The 27,826-nt window shown below is 46.7% G+C and overlaps 2 protein-coding genes and 1 pseudogene across 6 annotated transcripts in view; 2 read left to right on the top strand and 1 right to left on the bottom strand.

Moving 5' to 3' along the window:
* The window catches only part of LOC8034179 (importin subunit alpha-3), a 57,245-nt gene extending 49,680 nt beyond the window's left edge, over positions 1-7,565 (top strand). For all 4 annotated transcript variants that reach the window (XM_040209181.3, XM_042294691.1, XM_040209180.3 and 1 more), the window contains one exon: positions 7,175-7,565. In XM_040209181.3, coding sequence (XP_040065115.2) covers positions 7,175-7,263 — 89 coding nt within the window. In that variant the 3' untranslated portion in view covers positions 7,264-7,565. The remainder of the gene's footprint in view (positions 1-7,174) is intronic.
* Positions 7,566-8,177: 612 nt separating this feature from the next.
* LOC121838527 lies at positions 8,178-8,912 on the bottom strand (annotated as a pseudogene).
* A 7,054-nt stretch (positions 8,913-15,966) lies between these two features.
* The window catches only part of LOC8029369 (DNA-directed RNA polymerase III subunit RPC5), a 45,781-nt gene continuing 33,921 nt past the window's right edge, over positions 15,967-27,826 (top strand). The window contains exons 1-2 of one of the 2 annotated variants that reach the window (XM_029979022.4): positions 15,967-16,143; positions 25,967-26,095. In XM_029979022.4, coding sequence (XP_029834882.3) covers positions 16,090-16,143; positions 25,967-26,095 — 183 coding nt within the window. In that variant the 5' untranslated portion in view covers positions 15,967-16,089. The remainder of the gene's footprint in view (positions 16,144-25,966; positions 26,096-27,826) is intronic. The other variant, XM_042294689.1, reaches the window with a different exon arrangement.

Here is a 27,826-nt window from a genome sequence, read left to right as displayed (position 1 = left end):
GCGGTGGTCGGCTGCGCCGCCTCCCCTAGGGGGATGCGCCCTGGAAGAGCCCGCGTTAGCTGCTCTGCGCCTCTGTTCAAAAGCGAAGGGATCTAAGGCGCGGGGCACAGCAGTTGCGCCACTCCTATGTCCTGTAACGGCCACGTACGGCGTACGTGAGTCGTCGCAAGCTCCCGCGCCTTGTCCTGTCCAGGCGCAACCCGGCTCCAGAGATTCCTCTGTGCGTTGAGGGGGGCGATACGTCAACTCGGCAAGCAAGCTCGCCTGAACGATGCGCGCCTCTCTGGCAAGTGCTTCCAGATCAGCGAAATCACGTCCGCGCAAGTAGGGTTTAAATCTAGGGTGACACTGGCGGATCGCCCTAGCTACCTTCTCCGCGTCTGACGCTGTAGGGTCGGCTCTGGCGTAGAGCTCCTGGAGAGCGCGGATGTATTCTACGAGGCTCTCGTCCGGATGCTGAGTACGGCTGGCTAGCTCATCTCTGATCCGCATCTCATAGTCGGGAGGCAGAAATTCCTCTCTGAATCGTGTCCGGAAATCTGCCATCGAAAGGAACGGCCTCTGCATTTGCCTCCAACGCGCTGCGTCATCCGTCAACGCGATTGGGACGATCTGTATCAGGGCCGTTTCATCCGACGCGCCCAACGCGGCAATGTACGCGTCTAGGTCCTGCAAGAAATCGTGAACCGATGCTGCGTCGGAGTAGCCCGAATAGGTCGGCGTCGGCACGCTCAACCGCGGGCGAGGCACGGGCGTAGGCGCGGGATTCACCACCCCTGGGGCCAAACCCATCTGTCTAGAAAACGTCGCGAACATCGCCGTCATGGCGTGCATTAGTTCGCTGACGTCTCCCGTGTTCACCGCCGGAATTGGGGGTTCTAGCGCTGCCGCAACGCTCGCTTCCCCACTCGTGCCTTCTCCCACGTCCGAGTCAATATCCGCCACTGACTGAGTTGAGGCCTCGGGATGGGCGGCCTTATTCCGTAACCTGGACATGGCGGCAGAACGTTAAACACTGATGTCCAGCGGAGTAACAAAAATTCAAATGGGGAAACACAACAAACCTAAATTTAGAAATCGCGATTCGTGGGACTTCCTGGGAGCGAAAAGAAACAACGGCAGACTGATCGGGCCCCACGTTGGGCGCCATATATGTGGGTCGCCTATCAATATCGCCCGATCAGGCCGAGTTCCATTCGCCCCAAGGAAGTCATACGAGGGAGCGCTATCATTAAGCAAGGTTTAATTGATACTCATGTGCTCGGTGTTGTCCGGGTCTTTCCTGGGCTCGCTGAGGTCCGGGTGCTTGCTTGGCTTGTGAAGTCCGGCTCTTTGTAGGCTCCTCAGCACCGTCTGTCCTGTTGGCCCACCGTCCTTCGAACCTCAGCCTCGCACCGACCACGAGCCTCTCCTCTCTTCTTCTTCCCCGCTCTCGGCGCCGCCCTTCCGCGTGCCGTGAGGCTCATTGTTCCCCACAGTTCGAAGCTTCGCATGCCCACGTCTAGGCACCCATTACTCTCTTCATGTGCATCAGAGTTGCTTAGTATAAGGAAATCATCAACATACCGGAAGATGGCCTCGATTTCAAGATCCGAAAGCCTAAGAAGAGAAAAACTCCACGGATCTGTCTAAGCTCTTACTGAAGAAGAAGCTACCTTTTTAAGATGGGGAAAGTCGAAGAAGGGGAGAACTCCACGGTTCGTGAGGAGAAAAGAAAAGGAAGTTTACGTCTAAGCTCTTACTGAAGAAGATGAAGCTACCCGTTAAGGATTGAGTTGAGGAGAAGGAAGTTTATTAAATGGGTTGATAGTCCAGCAGTTTGTTTCTTTCTCTCTTCGTCGCTTTTCATTACGTTCAGCTGGTAATCAGTAAGCGTGTGTATGTGGCAGCATGCATGGTTAAGCAGAAAAGTTGCAACCTTGAAAGGGTCACTGGAGTCAATTTTGGAAAAGGTTGTGTTGGGATTCGAAGAGCCCAAACAAAATTAAAAAGGAGAAGAAGCAGGGCCGAGGCGGCCTGCTGGAAAGATGAAGTCTCACATGCCGAAGCGGGGCGGCGAGCACCGGTGGGCCCAAGGGCGGGAACGCCCCGGAAGAACAGACGTCGAGCAGCTTCAAGGTCCAAACACATACTCATTTATTCATGGGCAAACAACCCAGGGGCCAACTGCCCCGGGAGAAATCCAACTGGGCGCATGGGCTCGATGGGTTAACAATAGTGCCGCCTGGCTACGGGGATTCCTGTGGCAGCTCGTGGCGCCACATAGTTAGTGTGGTGAAACTTAAATGAAAAAATTTAAATACAACAGGTTGTTTTTGGTCTTATATGGTTTAAAATGTGTAAGTTCTCACATTTACCAAGTCCTATATTACAAAACCGCCCTCAGGACAAGAGAAAAACATGTGGACACTTTTTTTTCGCGGACTATATTGTGTGGACCAATGAAAGCCCTTCGATACGCGCAGATTCCGAATGATTTCATTATAACTCGTTTCTAAGAAAGTATGATAGGTGCACATTCGAATAAGACTCCTTTTTTTTCACCGCGGGCGAAGCCATTGCTTGCAACTCGCTGACAAGCGCCCTTCGTCGACCACTTCTCTCTGAAGAAAATTCTTCCCAAAAGTGGTGCGTCGCAATCTTTGAAGACGCTTTTAACGAGGAAATAAGCTATGCACGATCGCGATTCCGGGTTTGTTGGGATGCTTGGAGCGTCTAGATTGAATTGTCACCATAAAAGGACAATCTCAGAATCGACTTCGGCATGCCGCTCGTGCATCATACAAAAGACACTGCAAACACGAGTCGCTGCAATATTTGTAGTTCGGATGCCGCATGCCAAGTTTCTCCCTGGACTCGTTGCCATTTGGCATTCGAAGCGCGAATCTTGTGGTGGCTTGCGTTAAAATCTTTTTATCATGTATAAGCAGTCTGACCGCGGCTTTATGAGTGTCGCCTGCTAGCCAACCGCCACATACAGTCAAACCCGTTTATATCGAACTCCAGTTTGATACAGCGGGTAATGCAATATAAAAGTTTGAATGAATTTGACAACAAAGAGGCACACCTTGTTTAGAAAAGTTGTTTGTTTACTCGCAAAGGAGTGTCTGTATGTCATGAGGGATGTGCCACACAGCTATTCAGTGGCCACTTCTTCGTTTTTTAAGATTTCACCGGCTCACCCTTTCCCTGCTCCCTCCGCAAAAGAGAATTTTTTTTTCTTCCATAAAAGAAAAAAAACCTAGCTTGCTCTGCAAGCCGGCTTTTCCCGAATGCGGCTACCCTCTTTGTGGGGAAGCTGGCTTAGAAAGCAAAACGGCGCTGTTGGCAGTTCTATATATCGGGAGATGTAACGGCAATTTTTCGTTGCGCATTTTCATTGCAGCTGCTAGTCTGTTCAGAAATAGTTCGATGCAAGGGATAGTTTGAATTAACCGGGTTCGATAAAATTGGTTTGACTGTACGCTGTAGAGGAGAAAACAAATGTGGTGATTTCGTTGGTTGCTTACTTTATTGTCCCTCTTTGTAAGACTGCAAGTGCATCGGAGCGTACATTTCAATGCAATCAGACTTTTTGCTACATAAAAATTGATACAACCGCCCTTTAGCTGAGCATACGCAGATGGTAGGGTTGAAACCGTCACCCAGACTCGAAGGGATGTTCCAAATGGTTCAAAAAGGGAAATTAAAGTCGAACTAATTTGTTTCTTCTCTGTGCCTCCACAATACCCTGTTGTTCATGTTTTTCATTCATCTTAATTAACCATAAGGAGAGCCGCTTTAGCTGTAATGGACATACTCTGCAATTATGTGCCCCGTTTATACAAGACAATGACGTTTGAGTTTCACTGTTTTTTTTTTTTTTCACAAAATGAAACATTGAGAATGCACTTAATAAGAAAGGAGTACTGCAGGGCAGCTTGAACAAGTCTCTTTCCCTTATGTGATTGTATCCTTTGCTCAAGCAAGCTTTCCAAAAGACAGTCTCTCAGTGTGCGCTCAGTCCATGATGGATGCTTCTTTTCGAAATTCAAAAGTTCCGGCTTGTTCAACCTTCAGGGCACACTGAACGAGGATTTTGCCTTCATAGTTTTAGAGCGCAGCTCTTAGGGGCCCGTTCCCGGCTTGAGCGGCGTCGCCGTCGGCGTCGCCGTCGCCGTCGCCGTCGGCGTCGGCGTAACCAAGGTCATCCCAAGGTCACGTGACCCCCCAAGGTCACGTGACCCCTCCCAAGGTCATCTCAAGGTCACGTGACCCCACGTGACCCCCTGAAGGTCACGTGACCCCTCGAGGTCACGTGACCCCTTCCAAGGTCATCTCAAGGTCACGTGACCCCAACATGACCCCACGTGACCCTTTGAAGGTCACGTGACCCCCAAGTCACGTGACCCCTCTGAGGTCACGTGACCCCCGAGGTCACGTGGTCGCCTCCCCAAGGTCACGTGACCCCCGAGGTCACGTGACCCCTTCCAAGGTCATATCAAGGTCACGTGACCCCACGTGACCCCCAGGTCACGTGACCCCTCCAGGTCACGTGACCCCCAAGGTCACGTGGGGGTCACCTTTGGGGTCACGTGGCCTTGAGGTCACCCCCAGGTCACGCCTCCCCGAGGTCACGTGACCCCCTCCCCGAAGTCACGTGACACCCCCCCCCCGGAGCATATTAAAGAATGAGGGGAGGAGGAGGAGAAGGGGGAGGGGTCTACCCTCCCCTCAGTACCCTTCACTCCTCCTCCTCAAGAGCTGCGCTCCAATTCGGCGTTACAGGGATTTGTAAACGGCTTCCACTTTTTTTTAAACTGTGCTCGGATGTTGTTGGCTGTTTGGAGCAAAGCGAGTTTATCGCCGAGATGCTTAGCTTGCATTTGTCGACGCTTCTCCAGATTGTTGATGCGAGCCTTGAAGGCATTCAAGTCAAACTCAGTCTGACAACCGTTTGCCTCGATACTTGGTTTGCTGATATCAGCTTGATCCCTCTCCACATCGTCGGTGACTCGCTGTGAAGTTTGAGCGGTACTGTCACCTATAACCTTCTCTAAGAAAAAGCACCAGTCTCACTTGGCAACACTGGTTGCGTTGCAGCGGAAGTGCTCGGTACTTCGTGATCAACTCTTCGGTTTGAGGCGGCAGCTGGTTGAGTGTAAGACAAATACTCCAGAAACACCGTCGACACAGCTGCTGGCACAAGGATCCTCCTTTTAGCTCCACGCTTAAAATCTTCTTCAGTGAAATGGAGTGAACAAATGACCGACCGAGAAAAAGACACCCATTCAACCTTTTGCAATGTTATGTCTTGAAATTTTCTTCAGCCAGGCTGTTTGTAGTTTAGGTTTGGAAGGAATCTCGTGAAATGAAACGGCTGCATTATTACGCTTTGTTGCAGGACCGAGTTGCAGGAGTTGCGGGACGGAACGGAGCAGTTCTTAGGCATATTTCCGCCTTGCCTCTCAGTGGGGCACGTTGCATAAAATGATCAGGAGGAGGAATACTTTTACGAACACAACCACACCATGCTGCAAAACGACACAAACGCCGAAACTTTATGACGACGCAAATGTGGCATCTTTTTACCCGTATTGAGGATGCGCTCGCTCTCGTGTGTACATATGTTTTGCACATTCGAGGGGATGCCTGCGTGCAGCCGCATGTCTGTTTGGGCTTGAAAGTGAAAGCATTTGGTGGCATAATTGAGTAGGGTAAGCTGAACAATCACAAATTAGAAATTCGTGAGAGAAAACCCTAGTCAATTATGTACCAACTAGCTCAAAACAAACCTGTAGTACATTTGGTGGCCCCTCCGGCAACAAAAATTGCCGCCATGCCACTCGGGGCGATAGAGAAGAACACGTCGACCCATGCGCCACCAACATTCTCCTGCCCGTGTACGCACCGTCTCGATAAAAAAAAATAATAAATGCCTTTAGCGCGACACGTTCGCATACCCACACGGACTTCTATTTACCCGCCTCCAGGCATGCAACGTGCATCCGCGCTGCGCAGCTCACTTTGCGGTGACTCCCTGAAACCAGGGAGAAACGAAGTTGGTATTGTTCTCCCCGGGAAGTGACAGGCCGGACGAAGCGACGCGATGGTGCGGAGCAAATCGGGGGGCGTGGCTAAGCACACCGGTCGAGGACGTGCGCCAGGCACCATAATTCTCGCCCAAAGGGTATCTCATAACCGTGCCCTAAACTGAGCTCTATTTAATTTGAGAGCATTAACTGTCCCATTAAGCGCAGCCAGCGGCGTCTGTAACCCTGAAAAACGGCAAATTAATTCCCATTCTCCCATTAGCCGAGCGAGATGGCAGCTGAATTCCCATTTTCCCGTTGGCTGAAAAAAATGATATATAAATTCCCATTGGTTGTGACGCGTCATAGTCCCAAGGAATGCCGCCCCACAGAGAAGCCCTCTCGTGGCACTGCGGCCTGCGTGCCGGTAAAAGGGAGAGGGTGGCGCACGCGCTGCCGTCGCTCTCTCTACCCTCTCGGGTCACGTGTCAGGCATGGCCGGAGACTCGGAGGGGAGGGGAGGGGGGGAGGAGCAGGAAATTCCCTTTCCCTGTGCGTTACTGTATCACGTGTTCTACACTCTGCTTTCAGTCATGTTGTGGTGCGGAGGAGCGGGGTGCGCTGCCCGCTGTCCTCCTCGCCATGGAGGAACAGACACGCCACCTGCTGTCCTTCGCACCGAGGGGACAGCGGGGCGTGCTCCTTGTAGGAATATGCTGCATGTAGGAATGCTTTTGCATTTCTACACGTAAGCAGTCTCAAGTGTCCTGTAATTTTTTAGAGCACAGCTCTTAGGCGCCCGTTTCCGGCTTGAGCGGTGTCGCCGTCGCCAACGGCGTAACCAAGGTTACGTAACCCCCAAGGTCACGTGACTGCCCAGGTCATGTGGCCCCCCAAGGTCATGTGATCCCTCCCAAGGTCACCTCAAGGTCACGTGACCCCCCCCCCTCCCCCGAGGTCACGTGACCCCCTCCCCCCGAGGTCAGGTGACCCCCCCAGAGCATATTAAACAATGAAGGGAGGAGGAGGAGGAGGAGGAGGAGGGTCTACCCTCCCCTCAGTACCCTTCCCTCCTCCTCCTCAAGAGCTGCGCTCCAATTCGGCGTTACAGGGAGTTGTAAACGGCGTTCACTTTTTTTTTCATCTTTTTCTTTTTCCCCAAGGTGGACAAAGACCTCCTCGCCGACGCCCCAGACGTCCGACCGGGGCTAACAGATTGACCCCAACACACCAATCCCGACTGGCGGATTGAAGTTCTTGTCGGCTTGTTTTTTTCGTCCTGAAAAAAGTCATGCGTGCCAGATGCAAAAACTGTTATACCATTCCCTTTTTTTTTTATATACAAGCTTTTTTTGGAAATGTGTAAACATTTATGTGTATGCAAACTTTGTATACATGGAGACGAGCACTTGGAGGCATCCAGACGTCACAATGGCTGAAAAAGTGCATGTGGCCTCATTTGACACTTTGGTGCATGCCCTAGAAAGTGGCCTGAAGTTTTTATTTGGTTTTACTTGCAAGTTTTAAATATAATAAAACTAGTTCAATCCTGTTTTCAATTTTATTACTGTAATTGCACGTCCTCATTCATGCACACTGAGTTTTAACATTGTTAAGCATATTCTCGCAACTTTTCTTCGGCACTGGTAAAGGCACGGATGCGACAGCGTGGAAAGTGTTTTCAAGAAGCCACGCACTCGCGCCCGTGCCAGCACCGAGGACAACGTCTGAGATTGAAAACCAAAGCGGTGTCACCTCATAAGGTAGGCGACTCTTTGTTTTTGTTTCTATGTCGCTGACCCTTTGAAAGGTGCCAAAATTCACAAGGTCTATTCACTGTCCGTGCTTTCACAACATAAATCGCACCGGGCTTGTCATGCGTGCATTTGCACTATGCTTCTCAGGCTGGACTGATAGCAAATGTTCTAGGACATGCCATTTTTTTTATCCTCTTTCTAGTCTAAGCATGCCTGGCATTGTTCTGAAATACAGTCTGTGAAAATGCGTGTTCGTATATTGCTACTCGAAGCAAAGACTTCGGGGCATAGCTGGCATTTGTAAGGTCTCTTGCCCGTGTGTCTGAACGCAAGCATTGAGAACTGGAATCCGAGCGAAGACCTTGCACTTACAGGGCCTCGTATATTGAGTGCGTCTGAATGTGTACTCTCAAATAGCCACTCGAAGTAAACGACCGTAAGCATCGTTGGAAAGGTCTCTCGACCGTGTGTGCCCTACTGAATATGGAAAGTTGTGACTTGGGTGAATGACCTCTGACAGCGCTCTCACTTGTAAGGAGGCTCTCTGCCTGTGCGTGCTTGCATGTGAACCCTGCTGCTATACTCTCGAGAGTAAGCCCTCAAAATTACGAAGGGCTTATTGTCCTTGTCTGTTTTTTAACACGTGTAAGGTCACCCACGTGTGTGTGAGCAGGACTAAACGTCACGGGGCAAGGCCTCCATTCGAATATTTTTTCACTGGTCTATGTTTGCAGCTTGCTGTTCTGTGGGATGCTTCTGGAAGCGAAAAACGCTTCCTTCTCGTGGATCTCGGTATGGCGTTTCAGGTCCTCTGCTTTAGGGAACGGCTCCGAACAGTGCAGGCACTCGAGTTCTTGTACATTGCAGGGATTGACCGGGTGGCGGGTCATCTCGCGCTGATCTTTGGTGACGTAGGTGCAGAAACAGCATTTGAACAGCATCTCTTCGGTGGAGTAGAGTGGACTGTCGACATCCTTGGTGGGTTTGTTGCCGTCACCTACAAAATATGAGCGTTCTCGCGTTTATTGCGCGGCATTTCAGTAAAATAATATTTTTTGAAACAACATGATCAACGTTCTTGCTGCATGTGTGCTTTCGAACATAGCATTTTCAGAGAGGTACAGTGATAAAAGCTTGGGGGCATTCCTGGCATTCGTAAGTCTTGTTGGGTGTGTGTATCCGATTACGAGCATTCGGGTTCGTAATCTGAGCAAAGGCTTTCGGACAAGGCTTCCACAATGATCCCACAATGTTTTTACCCATATGTATTTGCATGTAAACAACATAGTCGCACTCTTAAAGGACATTGTTGGCATCTGTAAGGTTTTTCACCCTTGCATGTTTGAATGTGACTGCATGGAGAAAATGGCACGGAGCAAGGCTTGCACTTTAAAGGCTTTTCAGCAGTGTGCGTATGCCACTTGCAATTTTGTGGCATGCTTCTGGACAAATAATGCACAAAAGGTGCTTCCTTCTAAATCTGCGGCGTTTTAGGTCCTCTGTTTGGGTAAAGGACTTCAAACAGAGGTGGCACTTGAGTTTTTGTTCATTGCCGTGATTTATTCAGGTTGTAGGTAATCTCGCGCTTGTCTTTGGTGACATAGATACAGAAGCCGTTTTTTTTGTCTGATCCCTCAAAGGTCATTCTGGTGATAGTTATGAAATTGCAGAGGGGAATCAAATTGGCTTATAGGGGCTAAGGAGAAATCATACTTTTGGTTTTTCACTTCTAGTAAGTGGCACAAGCTGCCGCCCGTTATAAAAGATACAACCGTTGGGATCCAACCTACTGATCTTGTGGGAGCTTCTCTAGCGTACAATGTTAGCATACTTGTTTTTCTGGGAACATTTTCACTTATTGCTTCTTGTGAACAGAAGCAAAGAAAATGGCTGGATCGCACTTCCCCGTTTGGTCGCTGCAGTGGCTGTAGCGCGAGTCAAGCCACCGGACGGCCATCTTGCATGTGACGAAATTGCGTTTTTGCTAGCGTTGCAGAGCCTGGTGACAGCGTGTTAAAGACGTGTTTTCTACTCGTTTGTCGTCATCCGGCGAACAAGTTTTTTAAGACCCTGTATAAGCAATGAGAGAAACTTTTACGATAGCGCAGTGCCGCAGACAAAAGGCCTCGTCAAATGCAAGTTTCAACGATCTCGCTGTATGATCAAAGCTTTCTTGACATGCCCAAGTGCTGCGTCTCTTCGCACGCTTGAATACCGATCAAGATTCAATGCTGTGTGGATGTGTTTTGCGAGTGCAATGTGCGTGAAGCCGTATATGTCTCTGGAGCAGAGTTTTACATTACTCTGATGACTATTTGTGACTTGCGACACTCGCAGTGCAGAAAAGAGCTCCAGCCAGCGTCCAGTTGCGACGCAAGAGCGAGAGGGGGGGGTGGAAGGTACATCTTTTTCGTCGTTAGACTGCTTACAGAATACTGCGCAACAGCTCCTCATCACTGATCAGTGGTCTGGCTCATTATCAACTATTGCATGTGACTTCAAGTTTGAGCGTGGTTCGCCTAATTGTGATTGGTCAACAGACAGCACACGACCATATGGGCCGCTCTTCAAGGATTTTCAATCGCGGCGTCTTGTACTGTAGTGCCCACAAACAAAATCATAAAAATTAGTACAGGGCTTGACACTTCAGTCCAGGTAACTGATCAGGTGAACGGACTCCCGTTCGCAAACTTTTGTTTCACAAAATTTACCATTTTTGTTGCTCGGGGTTACCCGTGTTTGTGTGCATCGTTTCGTGGTAGAAAGTGTTGCTTTCTTGGATGTAACGAAAGCGTGCTGCACTACTCCTGTTAACATTTTGGGAGGCTGTGACTTGGCAATGTGAATGTTCTGCGTAGCTCTCACGCCTTTAACCCTCCCGGGCGAGGATTGAGATCCTGTGTGGTCGTCGACGTGTTCAGCCTCGTAGATTCGCTTACCTTCCCACACCGCCACTTTTCTGCGACTTCGCATTTCTTCGGCAGTTGTCTTCCCGTGATCATCGTCGTCAGTAAAGGGTTCCGGCGTGTTGGCGTTCGTTGCAGTGCGGGTGACCAGGTCTCTTACGACGTGCTCGGTGGCTATTTCAGAGCCTGGCTTCTCCGTCTTCTCCTTGACTCTACAACACACCTCAGTATCCGAGGCGTACTATCAAAGGCACTATCGTTAAATTCTACTTTACAACCCCTCAAAATGGCTGCTCCATGGAAAAACCTTTTAAAGGAATTCCCAACGCTAACGCAGCCATGCAACACCGAGGCATCAGTCAAACACAACATCACACATTGCATCAACACCAAAGGCTCTCCAGTCTTCGCCAAGCCACGCCGCTTCGCCCCGGACGCATCGCACAAGTCTAGAGACTTGAGCGAACCAGACCCGGAAGGGCCATTCTCCAGCTGCTTGGGTATCAGCTAATAGGCCGCCCCGCAATCTTTTCTCCTCCACCCCCGTGGGAGGACGAGGCAGTGGTAGACCATTGCCCCATGAAGCAGAACGTAGACAAAGACCAGAAGGGCAGAAGGAACAACGCAGCCAAAAAACACGCGGAATCCGTACAGGACGTCCGTCCCGACTCCGAGACAGTACACGTCTACACCGACGCAGCTGTCAGAGAAGACGGAGGCGGCACAGCCATTGCACGGTTTTGCCTTAACAGAATCTAAGGCAAACTTTGCGTTTCACAAGAAACACTCGACCAAAGAAGCAGAGCTAAGAGCCATATTATTCGCCGTGGAAGACGAGTCCCTGGACTCCAGAGGGGTCCAAGCACCTACGCGTGTACACAGATTCGAAAGAGGCCCTAGCCACTTGCCGGAAGCGAGACTCCTCCAGCAAAACGGCAAAAAAAAAAAATAAAAGCTAGAGCAAAGACCCTCAAATCCAGAGGAGTTAAAATCACCATCTCCTGGGTCCCGGGCCATGCCGGGATCGAGGGGAACGAGAGAGCACACGAAGCCGCGCGGGAGCTCATTCCTTCTCCCTACCCCCCCGCAACAGGCCAAAGTGCAATTCTCGACAACCCTCCGCCCGCACTTATTCAAGACGACTCTGATGACGAAGAGGAGCCTGACTGGGACGAGGAGGCGACCCTTGCCCGCCTCGAGCGGAGAAGGGTCCTCCGCAATAAGCTACCTGAAGACGATGACCCACTGCCAAACAGGTACGGTCGGTGGGCTACAGTGCGTCTTCGGAGACTCCGAACCGAAACGGCCGTCTCCCCAGCAGTCCGGGCTAAGTTCGAGAGATGTGCGTTCAAGACAGATCTAGAAAGAGAACACGCCGACGATGGATCTTGCAGACGATGTGCAACCGGACAGCAAGCCACAAGTGCCCATCTCTTATGGGACTGTGTGGAGCTCAGCCGGATGCGGGAAGAAGCCATTCGAAAACTGCAACCTAAGCTGCGGCCGGGGTGCCTTCGGGACTGGATACACCCGAGGGGCGCACCGCAGCACCGCAAAGCTATATTAGACTCGCTTCTTGACTTTGTCGCGACAGCAAACATCCAGGACTCCATCTCATTAGAGACATTTCTGGTACCCCCCTACCTATCCACACCCCATTCCCCCACCCACTTCTCTCTCCGATGTCAGTGGACAATTGATTAGAGAGAGTCGTACGCGTTTTACTTCTTTTAGAGCGCAGCTCTTAGGGGCCCGTTTCCAGCCTGAGCGGCGTCAGCGTAACCGGGGGGGGGGGGGGGGGTCACGTGACCCCCCCCCCCCCCCCTTCCGAGGTCACGTGACTACCCGCAGGTGACGTGACCCCCCTCAGTACCCTTCCCTACTCCTCCTCAAGAGCTGCGCTCCAATTCGGCTTTACAGGGATTTGTAAACGGCTTTCATTTTTTTTATTAATAAAACATGTTCAATCAGTCAATCTCAATGGCAAGAGTCTTGACACTTATACAGGGTCAGCAAATGACGACTAACGAATAGGAAATGTTTCTTCAGCACGCTGCCGCCAGCCTCTGCAACGCTAGCAAGAACGCAACTTCGCCTCGAGCAAGATGGCCGTCTGGTGGCTTCACTCGCAGGAGGGGGAAGCGCAATCCGGCAATGGACCTCTTGGCGAATATGTGCTGCCACCTAGACACGCGACTGGGTTTGAGGCTACGTGACTAGAAAACAACACGTGCGCAAGGTCTCTCCCACCCGTTCCATACCCAAAACGTCAGCTACATCCTGTTTACCCATTGAGGCGCTGTGACCTAGATACAACTCCACCAAACTCGCCTTTGTCACCATCGTGCTTAATCTTCGGCCCGAAGTCGACACAACGAAACCATCTTCCCTCTCTGCTCGGCCAGAAGGAAGAGAGAAAGGGTGCTAGAACCATTTACTCTCGAACCAATGTTTCTACAAAAGGTTTATTGTCATAGAGATCAGTGATCCAACCGGACTCAATCTAACCCTCTGAGCCTGCGGACCATGTGCGGACAACAGACCCTGCAAACAAAACAAGCATATTTTTTTTTTTAACATCTACAGGGTGCCTATAATAGTGGCCAGGCTCTTTAAATCGACTGCAAAAATTGGTTTCTTAACCTATCGCGCTGTGCAAAAAATCGTAGCGCGATAGGTTAGAAAACCGATTTTCGCGGTCGATTTGTCCTTGTCAGTCTGATTTTTGCGGTCGATTTGTCCTCGTCCTTGTCCGCCCTTTTTGTTTATTCTTTCTGTAACAAGGTGAAAAGCCTGGCCGCTGTTTGAGACACCCTGTATTCTGCTTTAAAGGGATACTACAACGAAATTTCGGCGCTCATTTTTTGGTCTATATGTGTTCAAAAAAGCAGCATCATATCGAACATACTAATATCTTGTTAAAAAAGTCACGAAAAGGAATTTTAAAACGAATTAAACCATTAGAAAAGGGCACCTGGTGGATGTCGCTAACGTCTCGCTTCTAATGCCCGTCTAGGAACCTTGACAGCTAGTGACGGAGGTTGTCTTGCCTCCGGCCACGACGAAAGAAGTGGGGCAGGAGGAACTCCCCTCTTTCGGAGAATGCCTTTTGTGTGTCACAGAAGTCGCTATTGTCCCCCTACAAGATTATAGAAGATTAACCCGTCACTCAAAATTCGTACAAAAGCAGCCGCTTCAGTGGCTGGAATGACTAGGCCATACTCTCGACGTCAGCCTCGCCGTAGCTTTGCTCGTCTTGAGACGACCTACGTCACGATTGCGGTGGATGTCACGTGCTCTAAGCTGGGCCTTCTCCAAGCGCTTGCCAGAGTGGGCCGTTTATAACGAAAAATACAGCCACCAGGATCAAAATACAAACGTGCGATTGTCATTTACGGATATTGTGGATCATATTCAACCTATTTTTGAACACGACGGAAATATTTCAAATTTCGTTGAAGTATTCCTTTAAAAGATACTACCCCCCCCCCCCTCATAAAAAAAAAATGTTTTGCTTGACGTATATTTTTAATACAGTAAAAAACAAAACAAAAACAAAAAAACGCAATTGGTAGGGGAGAAAGTCATAGAGTTATTATAATGTACGCTAGAGGTTCAACTGGCGCTAGTGTCTATGCGACTTCCGTGACGCAAATTGAAGCAGACAGCAACCAGTCTACTTTTCCAGTCTTCCTGTGCATTCTTATGGGAAAACACACGTGCATTTTGTCTCTTCGACGGGAAATAACACGGAGCACTTCGGTTATTTGGGTCGTACCGAATTGTATGTACCTTGATTAACGTTGTAAAAGTGTAATTGCTTTAGTTTGCGCATTTTTCTTCATCAGTGAACGATGTTTAACTTCGCGAGATTTCAATCCCAAACGTGTGTTCCGCAGGACGTATGTAAAAACAAGCGACGATTCAAAGCAAAATTACAATCGAAAGGAATATAGAGTGTGTTCAAGGCTCGCCAGCATTCCGGTGACGCTTATATATTGCTAATATGCCGGTCCTGTCACTATATAAAATTGACCCCGTCGTGCATGAGCGGATAAAAACATTCAAAACGTAAAGAATAAAGTATGTGGGCTGTGAAAGGTGTCTCTTCGTATTGTTTTCTCTACACGGCAGCTTTTATCGGACACTTGTTCTCAAGGATTTCGAGCGTGCGGGTGATATTTTGAACTTAGAACAAGCATCTTCGCACAGAGCAGAAAGAATAAAGCGGTATACTTACTTATTTAAAATCGGAATATATTACATGGTCTTCAATTTATTTTGATCGTACATGCACGGGTAGTGGCTGATCCAGTGTTGCTGCGTACTTTTCGCAGTCCTTTATTTCTAGATGTCCTTGCTGAAAAGCGCCGACGTCGTGTTCGCGCTAACAGTGTCCGACAGTGCACACAAATACACGTACGAAGGCGTTTTAGCACCATTTCAAATGCGATGAATTTGAAAGAAAAACGCCGTAACTGACCGATTATTGCATCGGCCTGACTGAGAACTGTTTCAAGCTACCTTGTACGTATGAATTATTCGGGATATTTGCATTTATGATCGAGCGCAGGGAGAAAATGCACTCACTTTTTCCCATAGAAATGCATTACCGGAAGTCAATTTCGGACTGGTTGCTGTCTGCTTCAATTTGCGTCAGCACACTAGCGCCACTTGAACCTCTAGCGTACATTATAATAACTCTATGGAGAAAGTTACTATAAGTCACGTGGCTGTGCTAATTTTTTTTTTTTTTCCAATCGACGTATTTCATGGAGAATAGAAGGGTAGGAGAGGGCATGATGTCAGCCGTGTAGCCTCCACAAGCCATGCTCCCTTGACGCTTCGCCTCTTTCTCATTTTCCTCCTTACCCTCACCACATCACGTGACCGTAGCTAGCCTCCGTTTAGCCTTCGATAAAACCTACCGGACGGAGCGCACGCAAGCCTGCAAGAAATCCTCCTACAATCAACCATCCATCTTGCACGTGACATGTCACGTGCACCAATCGTTAGACAGATCTGCAGTCACACTGGGCACAAAATCGTTTAAACTTTTTATGCACCCTCCTATTAGAAGCCATAAAAATGGGTTGTGTATTTTTAGTATTGAGTGTGCGCCTTCGATGACCCGCCGATTTCGGGTGGAAAGAAAACGAATTTCGAGCCGCAAATTGTGTTTTGGGTTGTTGTGTTTTCATATGTCATGTACAAATAAAAACCTTGCCGATCATAAATATCCTGTCACAGTCAACGTTAGTCACAGTGTCGCTTTAATACGTTTTGTACACACTGGTTAGGCGGCGCAAAACACCGCCTGATTCGTGAAGTTTAGTCGCGTGGTGTCTATCCACTTCTTTGTAATGTGGCGCTATCCAGCGACATTTTTCGAAAGCTCGTTCCCGATTTTGCCCGATGGTCGCCAACTGTGCAATGCACGACTCCGACAACGATGAAGTTGTCCAGGAGGTATGTAGCTCGTCAATGTTATTTTTATCGCTGTTCTCACATTCTAGGCGCCGTTCCTAACACATCGTCGTTCGATCAGCAGCGTACAGGGCTGGCGAACCAAGGGTATACTCGGTTTCAGAGTGGTGCAGCAAAGCGGCATGGTTGTGGCGTTTCACTGGCGACGATATTGCCGCCGCATTTTCTTTTGTTCAACAGAGGCAAATGCAAGGAACAGCAAATATGAATGAAAGCAGTGGTCCGTGTATCGAGCAAATAAAGCTTACTGTGCGTGCGAGGCATGCCAGTGACCTGTTGAGTTTAGCTCGCGCGCTTCTGGCCCAACCGCTCGTGCTCGTGCATGATGCAACTTGGTTATTAGCTTTTGAGGCGTTAATTAAAACACTAATTCCCAGCTTCAACGGGGGCAGGCGTATAATTTGCAACGGTAGGCATGATGCCAACTGTCAATTTCTCTTGCATCGCAGGAGAACGTTGAAACGGTTCTGCAGTTCTCAAACGCTATTAAAACGCAAAAAAAAAAAAAAAAAAAAAAAAAGCTAATAAAATTTTTTACGAAGATGTTTATAGGTGGTGCATTTGTCATTAAAATCTCGCCAGTGTAAGTTTGAGAAAAAAAAAAAAAAAAAAACATACAAGAACTTAATATTTCCTGTGCAACGGGAGTAAATAAGAACAAAAACAGCAACAAACCATTTGGTTGACGCTGCTACTATTTATTACAGCATCCAGATAATTTTTTTGCTAAGCTTTTCCAACCTCACTGATTACCTACAGCTTAGATATTCAGAAAGGAATGCTTCTAAAAATCCCTGCATGCAACACTGAATGCATTGCACTCTGGGGTTTCTTTGGCCATGGAGAGGAGTGGCATGGTTTCGATTTCGATTGCCCTGTTGACGAAATAGTGCACCTCGACACTGCTTGAAAATGAAGTCTGCACTCGCTTGCATTTCACGCATTCATCTCCGTGAGAGCCCCCATTGAAACACTGACCTTTAGCGGTTGTAAGGACCTGCATAAACTGAACAAGGAGTAGGAATATGGCCATTCGCATCTCGCACATTTCTGGCAGCCCAACTACAACTCCATAGTGCAGCATGACGTTCCCAGGTTATGGATCATTTAAGATGTCCAGGACATTGGGACGATGGAACAGGAGGATCGACCCAGTAAGCTACCACTTATTCGTTTCTTTACCTGCACACAAACCCTGGTGCGTTGGGAGCCCCCAAGAAATGTGCCCAACATTCTATCCGTATTGATAGGCAACACCTTCAAGTATAACAAATTTAAGGGTTGTCGCATGTCCGAAAATGCAAGCACTGTGTTTGGTTGTGACGGAAGGTAGCGAATTGAAGGTTGCAAATCGAAAGCGAAACGGTGAGCAAGAGGTTTTCAAGATGCTTTGTGCAACATTCTGCTGCTATAATGGGTGACAGGTTAAAAGTGAAGTGGAGGCTCCTCCCACCTCTTTTCACTTTAGCAAAGTGAATGCTGAAGGGTAGGCAACCTCCTCTCCAGCGTTCACCCTGTTAAAGTGAAAAGAGGTGGGAAGGGCTTCCACTTCACTCTTAACCTGTCACTGCTTATAGGATCGCTTCGGTTTTGCAAGAAGTCTATTGACCAAAAATAACGCCTGATTAGGATTTCATGCTTTCAGAGTTTATTTTTTGTGAAATTCGGAGGGTGTTATATCGAGTTAATATTTTGCTAGAGATTTGGGTTCTATCGAAGTTTATTTTTGTTTGATTCCCAATTCTCTGAAATTCTGAACTTAACTTTTTTATGTTCATGTTTAAACATACATTACATTAATGAAAAAAATCACCTGTACCGAATTTCTGCAGCTGCATTTGGCATTGCCGTCCTTGTGATTGGCAGTACTAATTGCCCCACGACAAATCTAAAAAAAATGTTACTTCGATTAACGTCGGTACTTTGAAATAGCCAAGCACCTGGATGAATAAAACACTCAGTTGCCCTTCTTGTCCTATGATATCTACTTTCACATTTTCACTTTTATGAAAATGCAACTCCTCCTCCCTCGAATAAGAATAAGGCTGGAAACCAGTGGCTTTTGTCGTGGTCCAAAAGTGCATTGGCTCATTGTACAGCACGAGCCTTGACAAGATAAACAAAAAACTACCTCAAATCAAAAAAAAAAAAAAAAAAAAATTTAGGAATATTAATTTTGTTTGCGGACAAACTTTATTCGTAAAATTCAGTCTTGGAATTTGGTAGGCCCTATAAAACTACAGCTTTAAAAAGCACTCTATTAGGGAATGAAAGGAGGTCATAAAAGGTTGTGTTAAAAAGTACTCATACTTTATTTTGGAAGTACCTGGTGTTTATAGTACTTTAAGTATGCTACGCTAGAGCACTGCACGGGCCAGGGCCAGCCCGAAAGCCCGAGCCCGGCCCGGCCCGCGGGCCGGGCTCGGGCCAGGTAGCTCGTATTTTCTCGGGCCCGGGCCGGGCTCGGGCTTGAACAAAACAATTCTCGGGCCGCGCGGGCCCGGGCCGGCCCGGGCCGTGCCTGGGCAATCTTGTGCTGTAAATCATAAATTGTTGTTGATAGCAAGAAGTTGGCTCATCAATCTTTTAGGTTCATTGAATACAGAAAAGCGAAGTGCAAATTTACTACAACGTCGTTAAAAATAATAACTAGAAGACGTCTTGAAGCTAGAAAGCCTTCAAGCTTTTTCCGTGTGAGCAAGGGTTCAGTGTTATAAATTGTAAACAAAATAAAGTCCCAGTCATATGCTTGTCAACCTGTCTGATTCATCGCTCTCAAAAATATCTAGTTCACTATTAGGAAGATTTAGAAAAACGTACGCAAGCGCTTTGGGTACCGTAAAAATAGCGATCGTCGTGTTTTTATGTTTATCTCATAGAATAAAAACGCTGTTTTCAAAACTATTAGTGTCTTTAGAAGTGCTCATCTGGGCCACAGACCTAAGCGGTATACTTTGGTGCCTACTAACACCATTTCGAAGTAAAATTCGAAAAAAGAGCCAACGTCGTGTTCGCGATATCAGTGTCGCGCAGTGTACCTAGTCCGTTCCGCGCTTGCACGTTTTGGGAACCGGGTAGCGGACATTTCATCGAACGCCGTTTCATCGAATGAATGGACATTTCATCGAACGCCGTTTCATCGAACGCCGTTTCATCGAATCGCTTAGGGCCGTTTCATCGAATTCCTCTGTATCGACCTTTGAGGCATAACAGTGCTTTATAGATGTTTTACCTTACATTTGTTAAGACTAAGGTAGTCACTTAAAGAACTGTCTTTAGGGTGGAGCCAAATTACTAGAAATAAAAACCATTTGTATAAAAACAAATGGGTATGCGACTTACTGAAAAGTTTTACTCATGTACCTGTCAGAAAACATGACACTGGAGGTAAAGGACCGACACTTAAAACACTTTTGAATGTCTGTGTCGTTTTTATTTACCGGCTGTCCGGGGGTTTCGGTAATGTGCCATTCACACCAGCTCATTTGCACACATACGCTTAGTTGAAGGTTTATTCACGAAAAGCATTTAACTGCCAGGGCAGCACGCTTATAATAAAACGATACTCTGCAAGGAGAGCACACGAAAGAAAATATAACGATACTCTGATTATCAGCTTTATGCTCAGATTGAACGTTTCTGCTTTTTTTTTTTTTTTTTTTAAACTTTACAGTGTCAAAAGCTGCGCAAGGTGTCAGCCAGCATGGTTTCGGGCTACACCTGGACTGGATCCACCTCCCCTTCACTGTCCATTTTATTACCGACCCTTTTGCCTATGAATCATCTTCAGGACGCTTTCTTAGGAAGGCCAACCCGCACCAGACAATAGTAAAGCCCTGGGTGTACTCTGTCACCCTTTCGGATCCTCACATAACCCAAGGTTACAGATACACGCTGTCAAACAATAAAACACTACCCGCTTCCGAGAAAGCACATCGTGCTTTCTTTTTTTTTGTCTCATTTTTAATCGTTTTATGTGACGTGAAGAGGGGTCATTGTTTCATGGAGGCTTTCTTCTCGAAGCAGGACATGTTCACAATGGAACTTATCTCGTCACTGCATACTGTGATTTAAAAAAAAATGGAGATATAGATGACGTTATGTATAAAAATCAAAATAAATTGCAAAAATATTGCAGGCTGTAACAGCGTTCGATGAAAAGGCGTTCGATGAAACGGCTTCGATGAAACGGCGTTCAATGAAACGGCGTTCGATGAAACGGTGTTCGATGAAACGGCGTTCGATGAAACGGCGTTCGACGAAATGTCCGGACCCGTTGGGAACGATCTTGAAAAAAACGTTTTAAGGGGTTAAGTAGGAATATATTAAACTTAAGCTTGCCTGAAAGGGTTGTATATTTTAAGAACGCGTTGACATGTAAAGCTACTTCAGAACATATTCTTAAACAGAAAAGGTGGGCAGACCAGGCTTAGAACGATGGAGACTTTTTGCGAAGAGGTTGCGATGTGCAGGGCCTTATAAAAGTAGGTTGAAACGGGACGCGTTCAAACTCAAAGGGTGTTTCGGAAACTGGTTCGAATAAGAAGGGCGTTTAAAGAATGGGTCGAAACAGGACGGGTTCGAATGGGGAGCTCGTTTCGGGAACGGGTCGAAACGGGACGGGTTCAAACGAGAATGGGTTGTTTCTGGCTACAGCCATCGGGCCGGGTCGGGCGGGGCCTAGAAATTAAAAATTCTGTCGGGCTCGGGCCGGGCCCGGGCCGTGTCTCTTCCGGGCCGGGTCGGGCCGGGCCTAGAAATTAAAAATTCTGTCGGGCTCGGGCCGGGCCCGGGCCGTGTCGTTACCGGGCCGGGTCGGGCCGGGCCTAAAAATTCCGGCCCGTGCAGTGCTCTATGCTACGCCCAGTGTACTTACTACTTTACTTGAAGTGCATAACCTCTCATTTACTTTCTACTTTACTTTCAGTACTCTTTAGATGTACTTTACCCAACACTGCTCTTATAGTCACATTAAAGCCATGTAGTGGTGAATAGGACCACATTTATGTGTGTTTTGAGCACATGTTAATAATTGTTTTGAGTTTGAATCAGATCTGGGCAGCGTCCCTGGAGGCAAATAGTTTAATTAAATTGGGAGTCTTACGGTCCAACACCTGACGTCGGATGCTTTGCATGCCCGCCTCATTTCATTTGTCACGACGGTGGCTTGAAACATTCTTTCCGGCGCCTTTTCGAAAATGTCATGTCCGGTGGTGAGGGAGGAGCGTTGCGGAAGGAAACAATTTTAACTGAATCACAGTCATTGTTGCTGTTATGAGTTCTGACATCAGCTCGCCATGCATGCAGTTTGCTTGCATGATGTCAACCTGCTTTTAATATGTAGTCTGTAGAGCTGTATATATATAGACGAGTGAGAACATTAATTGCAATTGTCTGTCCGACATTGAGGTAAAGTTATTAGCTGAGCAGGGGATGACCATTGCCTGGATGCTAATGTACTGTCTATCACCAACCAGCACATGCCTCCTAGCAGTCATGGTGTAGCATGGTTTCCAGCCAGAATCCATTATTTGGTTTTAGCATCACCAAGCCAAAGGAAACCAAAAAGCTCCAATGTTTCTATCTTTGCATACAGGGACTGTGGAAGGGAAGCTGGCAGTGTGTAACTGGACACTCCTATCCTTCATGCGATCTGGAACGTCAGTGTAAACTTTCTGTGACCCATATTGCTCTGAACCGGCTATTGGCTGGCATGTTTTTTTTTTCTACCTATTTTTTCAATTGTCAAGCATAAGGCCTTTTTGCCTTCTACTTCCCCAACTAGACAAATTACTCGTTGCCCAGAGAGAATCCTTTTTTTTCTTTGTTTTTTGGAGGGGAGGGGGGGGGGGGGGGGGGGGAGCCGCTCAGTCGAGGTGATAAATAGGCAGTTCATCATCATCACCACTTATTAAACCTTAAGGCATTAATAGATGCATTATAAGAGGGATGAGGAGGTGCAGGGCATTGTAGTATAAAAGCAAATAAACAAATTGTAAAAGAGGAAAAAGAGTAAACCTAATGCTTTTTGTTTTAATTTGGTGTGTGTAAGCAATAACTGGGATACTTGCTGAATGCTTTATGGATGTGAAGAGTTTATTGTGAACATTAGATGGCCAAGGTCATCTAATGTTCATCTAATGGAATTGTTTTTGGGTCCCTTTAAGAAGACACTGAGCTCGCAGAACATATTCTTTCTCTAAGTGCCTGTACAGGATACATACATCACAATATAAACTAAAGAAAGATTAGCAAATTATTCACATTGCAAAGTCACATCTTAAGTTGGGAGCAATTTAAAAATATGCTCGTTTTTTGGACGTCAGAATCACTCAAACGAATCTTGCAACATAAATATTGCACTATTTAATTGTGTTCTTTTTCGGGGAAAGTTTGTTTTGTTACATTAGTGTCCTATAGAGAGACATATCAATAAAAATTTCATAAACATTTCTTGGAAGTTTAGTGTTCTTTTAAAGGCTGACCTGCAGAACCGTCTACTGCCGGGCTCCCCCAAGTTCTGACCCCACTGTTTTATGCCAACTTAGCGATCTGGTTTCTAGTGTTTCTAATGACTGTGTGCTACTTGGTGGGGATTTTAACCTTCCAGATATGATATGGAGTGACGAAATGTGTACCTGTGGATCACTCAGTCGTTTAAACCTTGATTTAAAATGCATGGTTGACACTTTGAGCTTCACACAGCATGTTCTCACACCTACGCGTGGCTCGAACATACTCGATTCATTATTTTGTAATTATCCTGGCATTGTTAAACGAGTTGACGTCATTCCTGGTATTAGCGATCATGACGCTATTGTGGCCACGCTCAGTTTTCAATCTCCCCGTAAAAAAATGAATGCAAATCGAAACATATTTTTGTACGCAAGGGGTGATTATGAGGGTATCAGTTCTGAACTTCGCGAGAGCTTCCTTTCTTTCGAATGTATTGCTGAAGAAATGAGTGTTGAGGACGTGTGGATGCTTTTTAAACAGAGAGTTATTGGCCTCACAGAGAAATACATTCCAAGTATTGACGTACGTAAGCTAAAGAAAAGAGAAAAACCATGGATCAATGGTGGTCTATTAAGAATTATTAAAAAACGCAAGCGTGCGTACGCAAGATATAAAAAGAAAAGTTCGGCCTCAAACCTCCAGATATTAAAGGAATTGACTACGACGTACAAAGAGACCGCAAAAAAATCTAAACCGGATTATCTTCAACGTCTTGAAGACACGATGAAAATTAACAATAAGCAGCTCTGGAAGTTTATGAAGCTCTGTGGTAATGATCAGATGGGAATACCTGATATAATGGTATATGGCGAACAACTCACTGACGCAGGGCAGAAAGCTTGCGTTTTTAACAATTATTTTAAATCAGTCTTTCTGCCTCCAGAAGATACAACACTAGAAATGTATTCAAGCAATTACGATGTGATACCACCCGTAGAAATCAGTATGGAAGGTGTATTTAATTTTTGGAACATATAGATGAAACCAAAGCGATGGGCCCTGATAAAATTTCCCCTCGGGTTCTTAAGAGTTGTGCAGACGCAATAGCGCCTTACCTTTTCATAATATTTAACAAGTCATTACTTAATAGAGCTTTGCCAGGGGACTGGAAGTTAGCTAATGTTACTCCTATACATAAGAAAGGTCCCAAAAATCATGTCACAAATTACAGGCCGATCTCCTTAACGTCGGTTTGCTGCAAGTTGTTTGAGCACATTTTATATTCCCAGATAATGCAACATCTCACGTTTCAGAACTTTTTAGAGCGCAGCTCTTAGGGGCCCGTTCCCGGCTTGAGTGGCGTCGCCGTCGGCGTAACTAAGGTCATCCCAAGGTCACTTGACCTCCAAGGTCATCCCAAGGTCACGTGACCCCTCCCCAAGGGTCACGTGACCCCAAGGACACGTGACACCCAAAGTCACGTGGCTCCCCAAGTCACGTGACCCCCAATGACGTCATCAGTGACGTCACTGATGACGTCACCGGCATCCGCATCGTCAGCGTCATCATCACTGATGACGTCATCAGTGACGTCACTGATGACGTCACTGATGACGTCACTGGCATCCGCATCGTCAGCGTCATCATCACTGATGACGTCACCGGCATCCGCATCGTCATCATCACTGAGGACGTCATCAGTGACGTCACTGATGACGTCACCGGCATCCGCATCGTCATCGTCATCATCACTGATGACGTCACCGGCATCCGTATCGTCATTGTCGTCATCACTGATGACGTCATCAGTGACGCCACTGATGACGTCACCGGCATCCGCATAATCATCGTCATCATCACTGATGATGTCACCGGCATCCGCATCGTCATCGTCATCATCGCTGATGACGTCATCAGTGACGTCACTGATGACGTCACCGGCATCCGCATCGTCATCGTCATCATCATTGATGACATCACCGGCATCCGCATCGTCATTGTCATCATCACTGATGACGTCATCAGTGACGTCACTGATGATGTCATCGGTATCCGCATCGTCATCGTTTCTGATGACGGCATCGTCACGTGACCCCCCTAGGTCACGTGACCCCCACCCAAGGTCACTTGACCCCCCCAGTACCCTTCCCTCCTCCTCCTCAAGAGCTGCGCTCTAATTCGGCGTTACAGGGAGTTGTAAACGGCTTTCACTTTTTTTTTTATTGATTATCAACATGGATTTAGAAAGGGTTATTCTTGTACTACACAACTCACTGAATTTTATCATGATCTTGTTACTACCGTTGATAGGGGTGAGCAAATTGATTGTGTGTTTCTTGATTTTAGAAAAGCGTTTGATACAGTTAAAATTGGCACTTTTGAATCTAGATACTTCAATACATAATTGGATACAGGCATATTTGTGTTCGCGTCGGCAATGTACGGTTCTAGATGGTGAAACATCAGATTTTGTTGAAGTTACCTCTGGCGTGCCACAGGGGTCGGTACTTGGACCTTTGCTGTTCTTAATATTTATAAATGATATTCACGTTGGCGTGACCTCTCAGCTAAGATTGTTTGCTGACGATTGTGTTGTATATAGATGTATAAAAAATGATGAGGGTTCCAGACAACTGCAGGCTGATTTGGATCAAATTGAACTCTGGTGCAGTCTATCAAAATTGCAATTAAACGTCAGCAAATGTGTACATGTCACCTTCACCCGCAAAAAAAATAAACTTCACACTCAGTATTATTTAAATAATGAACCTCTAAAAATGACGGTAAAGTAAAGTACCTGGGGGTGACCTTATTAGCAGACTGCAAGTGGAATGTGCAGATTGACGATGTCGTCATGAGGGCGGGACGGGCACTCGGTTTTATCCAGCGTAATCTAAAAAGGTCTACACAAAAAATAAAAGAACTTGCATACCTTACCTACGTTCAACCTCTTACAGATTATGCTTGCACTTGCACTTAAGCATTGGAACAATTTAAGTGTTGAAACTGTTTGTGCCGCAAATGCAGAAATGTTTTTTTCTATGTTGTTCGCCCCCTGCAATAATGCCTCAACGGCGCTGCAGGAGCTACCTGAATAAAGAATAAAGAGAACAGGGTCCTAGTTTCCTTCTCTCCATTCCCTTTCACTCTCTTCTTTCCTCCTGTCCCCACAATAGCGGATCGCTGAGCTACTCCTCACAGAAGGCAGGGGGATCTCCCTTTTTCTCAAATGGAAAGGAGGAGTTGAGGGAGAGTTTCCTCCTTTCTGACTGCTTGTCTGCCTTTAAAGCACATGAGCCGCGCAAGAACCAGACACCACTGTATTTCCACGTCCGTTTTTTGCTTCCAGTTGGACGTGTACATCTCCAAGGCACTTGCTGACCGCCTGTACCTGCTCCAGTACCCGCTACGGCCTGCCAACCTGTCGTATGATGAGGAGCATTGCCTCGACGCGCGGGTCAAGCCCAAGCAGCACAAGGCAGGTGTCTCCGTACACCCTTTGGCCGCGGGCTCGGCTTGCAGACTTTACATTGCAGATGTCGTAGCAGACGAACGGGGCAAATCGGATTTGGTTGAGTTTGGGCATAGCATCTGCAAGGGAAAGTAGCGGATAAGAGTCACTTTATCAGGTGCTTTCGTTGGCTTGTAGGTTCGAAAGGCTTAAGCACCACCTAGGTGAAACGCAGTCCCATAGACGTTGTTAGGATGACCACGGACGTTATAACGACCTTGTTTGGACATTATTTTGCTGTCCACAGGTGTTTCGACAACGTCTATGGACATTATAACAACGTTTTTGCGACGTAACAACGTCCACAAACACTATAGATACATCCTTGGGGCATTGTGGCAGTGTCTACAAATGCTAAAGCAATGTCTTTGAGTCGTAACAATGTCGACAGGCGTTATAACAATGTTTTCTGGACGCTACTGTATAACGTCCCAGGGGAGTCAGCCGAGCCGTGTGTGTCGGGGTTCCTTTTGGCTGGTTGGTACTTCTGGGAATGTTAAGTCCGGAAAGTTTCGAAACACAAGTCCTGTGGTTCTTTTGACATCTGCAGTACAGTGTAGTTTTTAGTGTTTCAGGACTTCTAGCACAATCTGTTTTACGAGTCATTTCCTACCATAAAGTCGCTGTGAATGAGTGTCATAATGACCGTCATAATCAAGTGACACGCCGGGAGTGTTACAGACGTTGAGGTTATATATAAAGTTAATATATAAAGCTTGAGTCCCCAGCGGGGCTCAAACCTGGGTCAGTGCAGTGGCAGTCTGAGACTATAACCATCAAGCTACTAGCACTTTTTTTTTTTACTACAGTTGAGTGAGTAGTACAGCTGGTCTGGACGGGTAAATGATTTTATTTGAATGCAAACGTGCCGGCGAGAGTGGCAGGTTTTAAATGAAAATAATGAAATAAGATAAAATAAATTAATAAAATAGCATACATTTAATTGATAAAAAAATTAAAAAAAAATCTAGCCGGGGAGAAAACATCATATTTCCTGGTCTTTGTCAGCATAATCAAACCTGTATAATGTTTTTGTTGTTTTCTTTCTTCTAAAAATGAGCACAGGAGCTTTGTAAAATGACTACGTAGGGAAAAGGCCAGAAAATGTTGACACGCAAGCAATATCTTTTTTTTTCTGCATCCAGCATTCAAATGAAATGGTCTACCTGACTGCATTATTCGCTCCATATTTTTAAGGTCATTTAGATAACAAGATCAATGTGACATGCAATATTTCTTGCTTTAGACACATGTTCTGAACTATTGTCCTTCCCAGGCATTTCTCTTTATTTTGATATTGATGTATTTTTATTGATCTGTATAATGCTATTTATTAGTTATTATGCTTTATTTCCCTCTACTTCGATTAATGCCCATGTTACAATTTCCCAGCATATATTCACTTGATGACCTGCATAACATGTGTTCCCCAATCACGTCTTTACCTTTCACAATCAAAATATCCTTTGTAACAAAGACCACCAAACATTTTGTTAGCACACTATTAAATTTCCGGACAGAACTGGCACCATTACTAAATAAATAGATGCTAGACACCCTAATAATTCTCACAATTTCCAGTGAAGCTCAATGCTGACGGCCTAAGTGTCGCCAAGAGACATACCGTAAATTACCAAGCATGCGTCTATGTCGCCATAAGCACCCACCCACTACTTCTGTAGGTTTGAAAAAAAATAG

The sequence above is a fragment of the Ixodes scapularis genome, unplaced genomic scaffold (genome assembly GCF_016920785.2).
Source record: "Ixodes scapularis isolate PalLabHiFi unplaced genomic scaffold, ASM1692078v2 PGA_scaffold6__148_contigs__length_123643588, whole genome shotgun sequence".
Taxonomy (NCBI): domain Eukaryota; kingdom Metazoa; phylum Arthropoda; class Arachnida; order Ixodida; family Ixodidae; genus Ixodes; species Ixodes scapularis.
The sequence above is the reverse complement of the archived record's forward strand: the minus strand, read 5'-3'. Positions and strand labels throughout refer to the sequence as shown.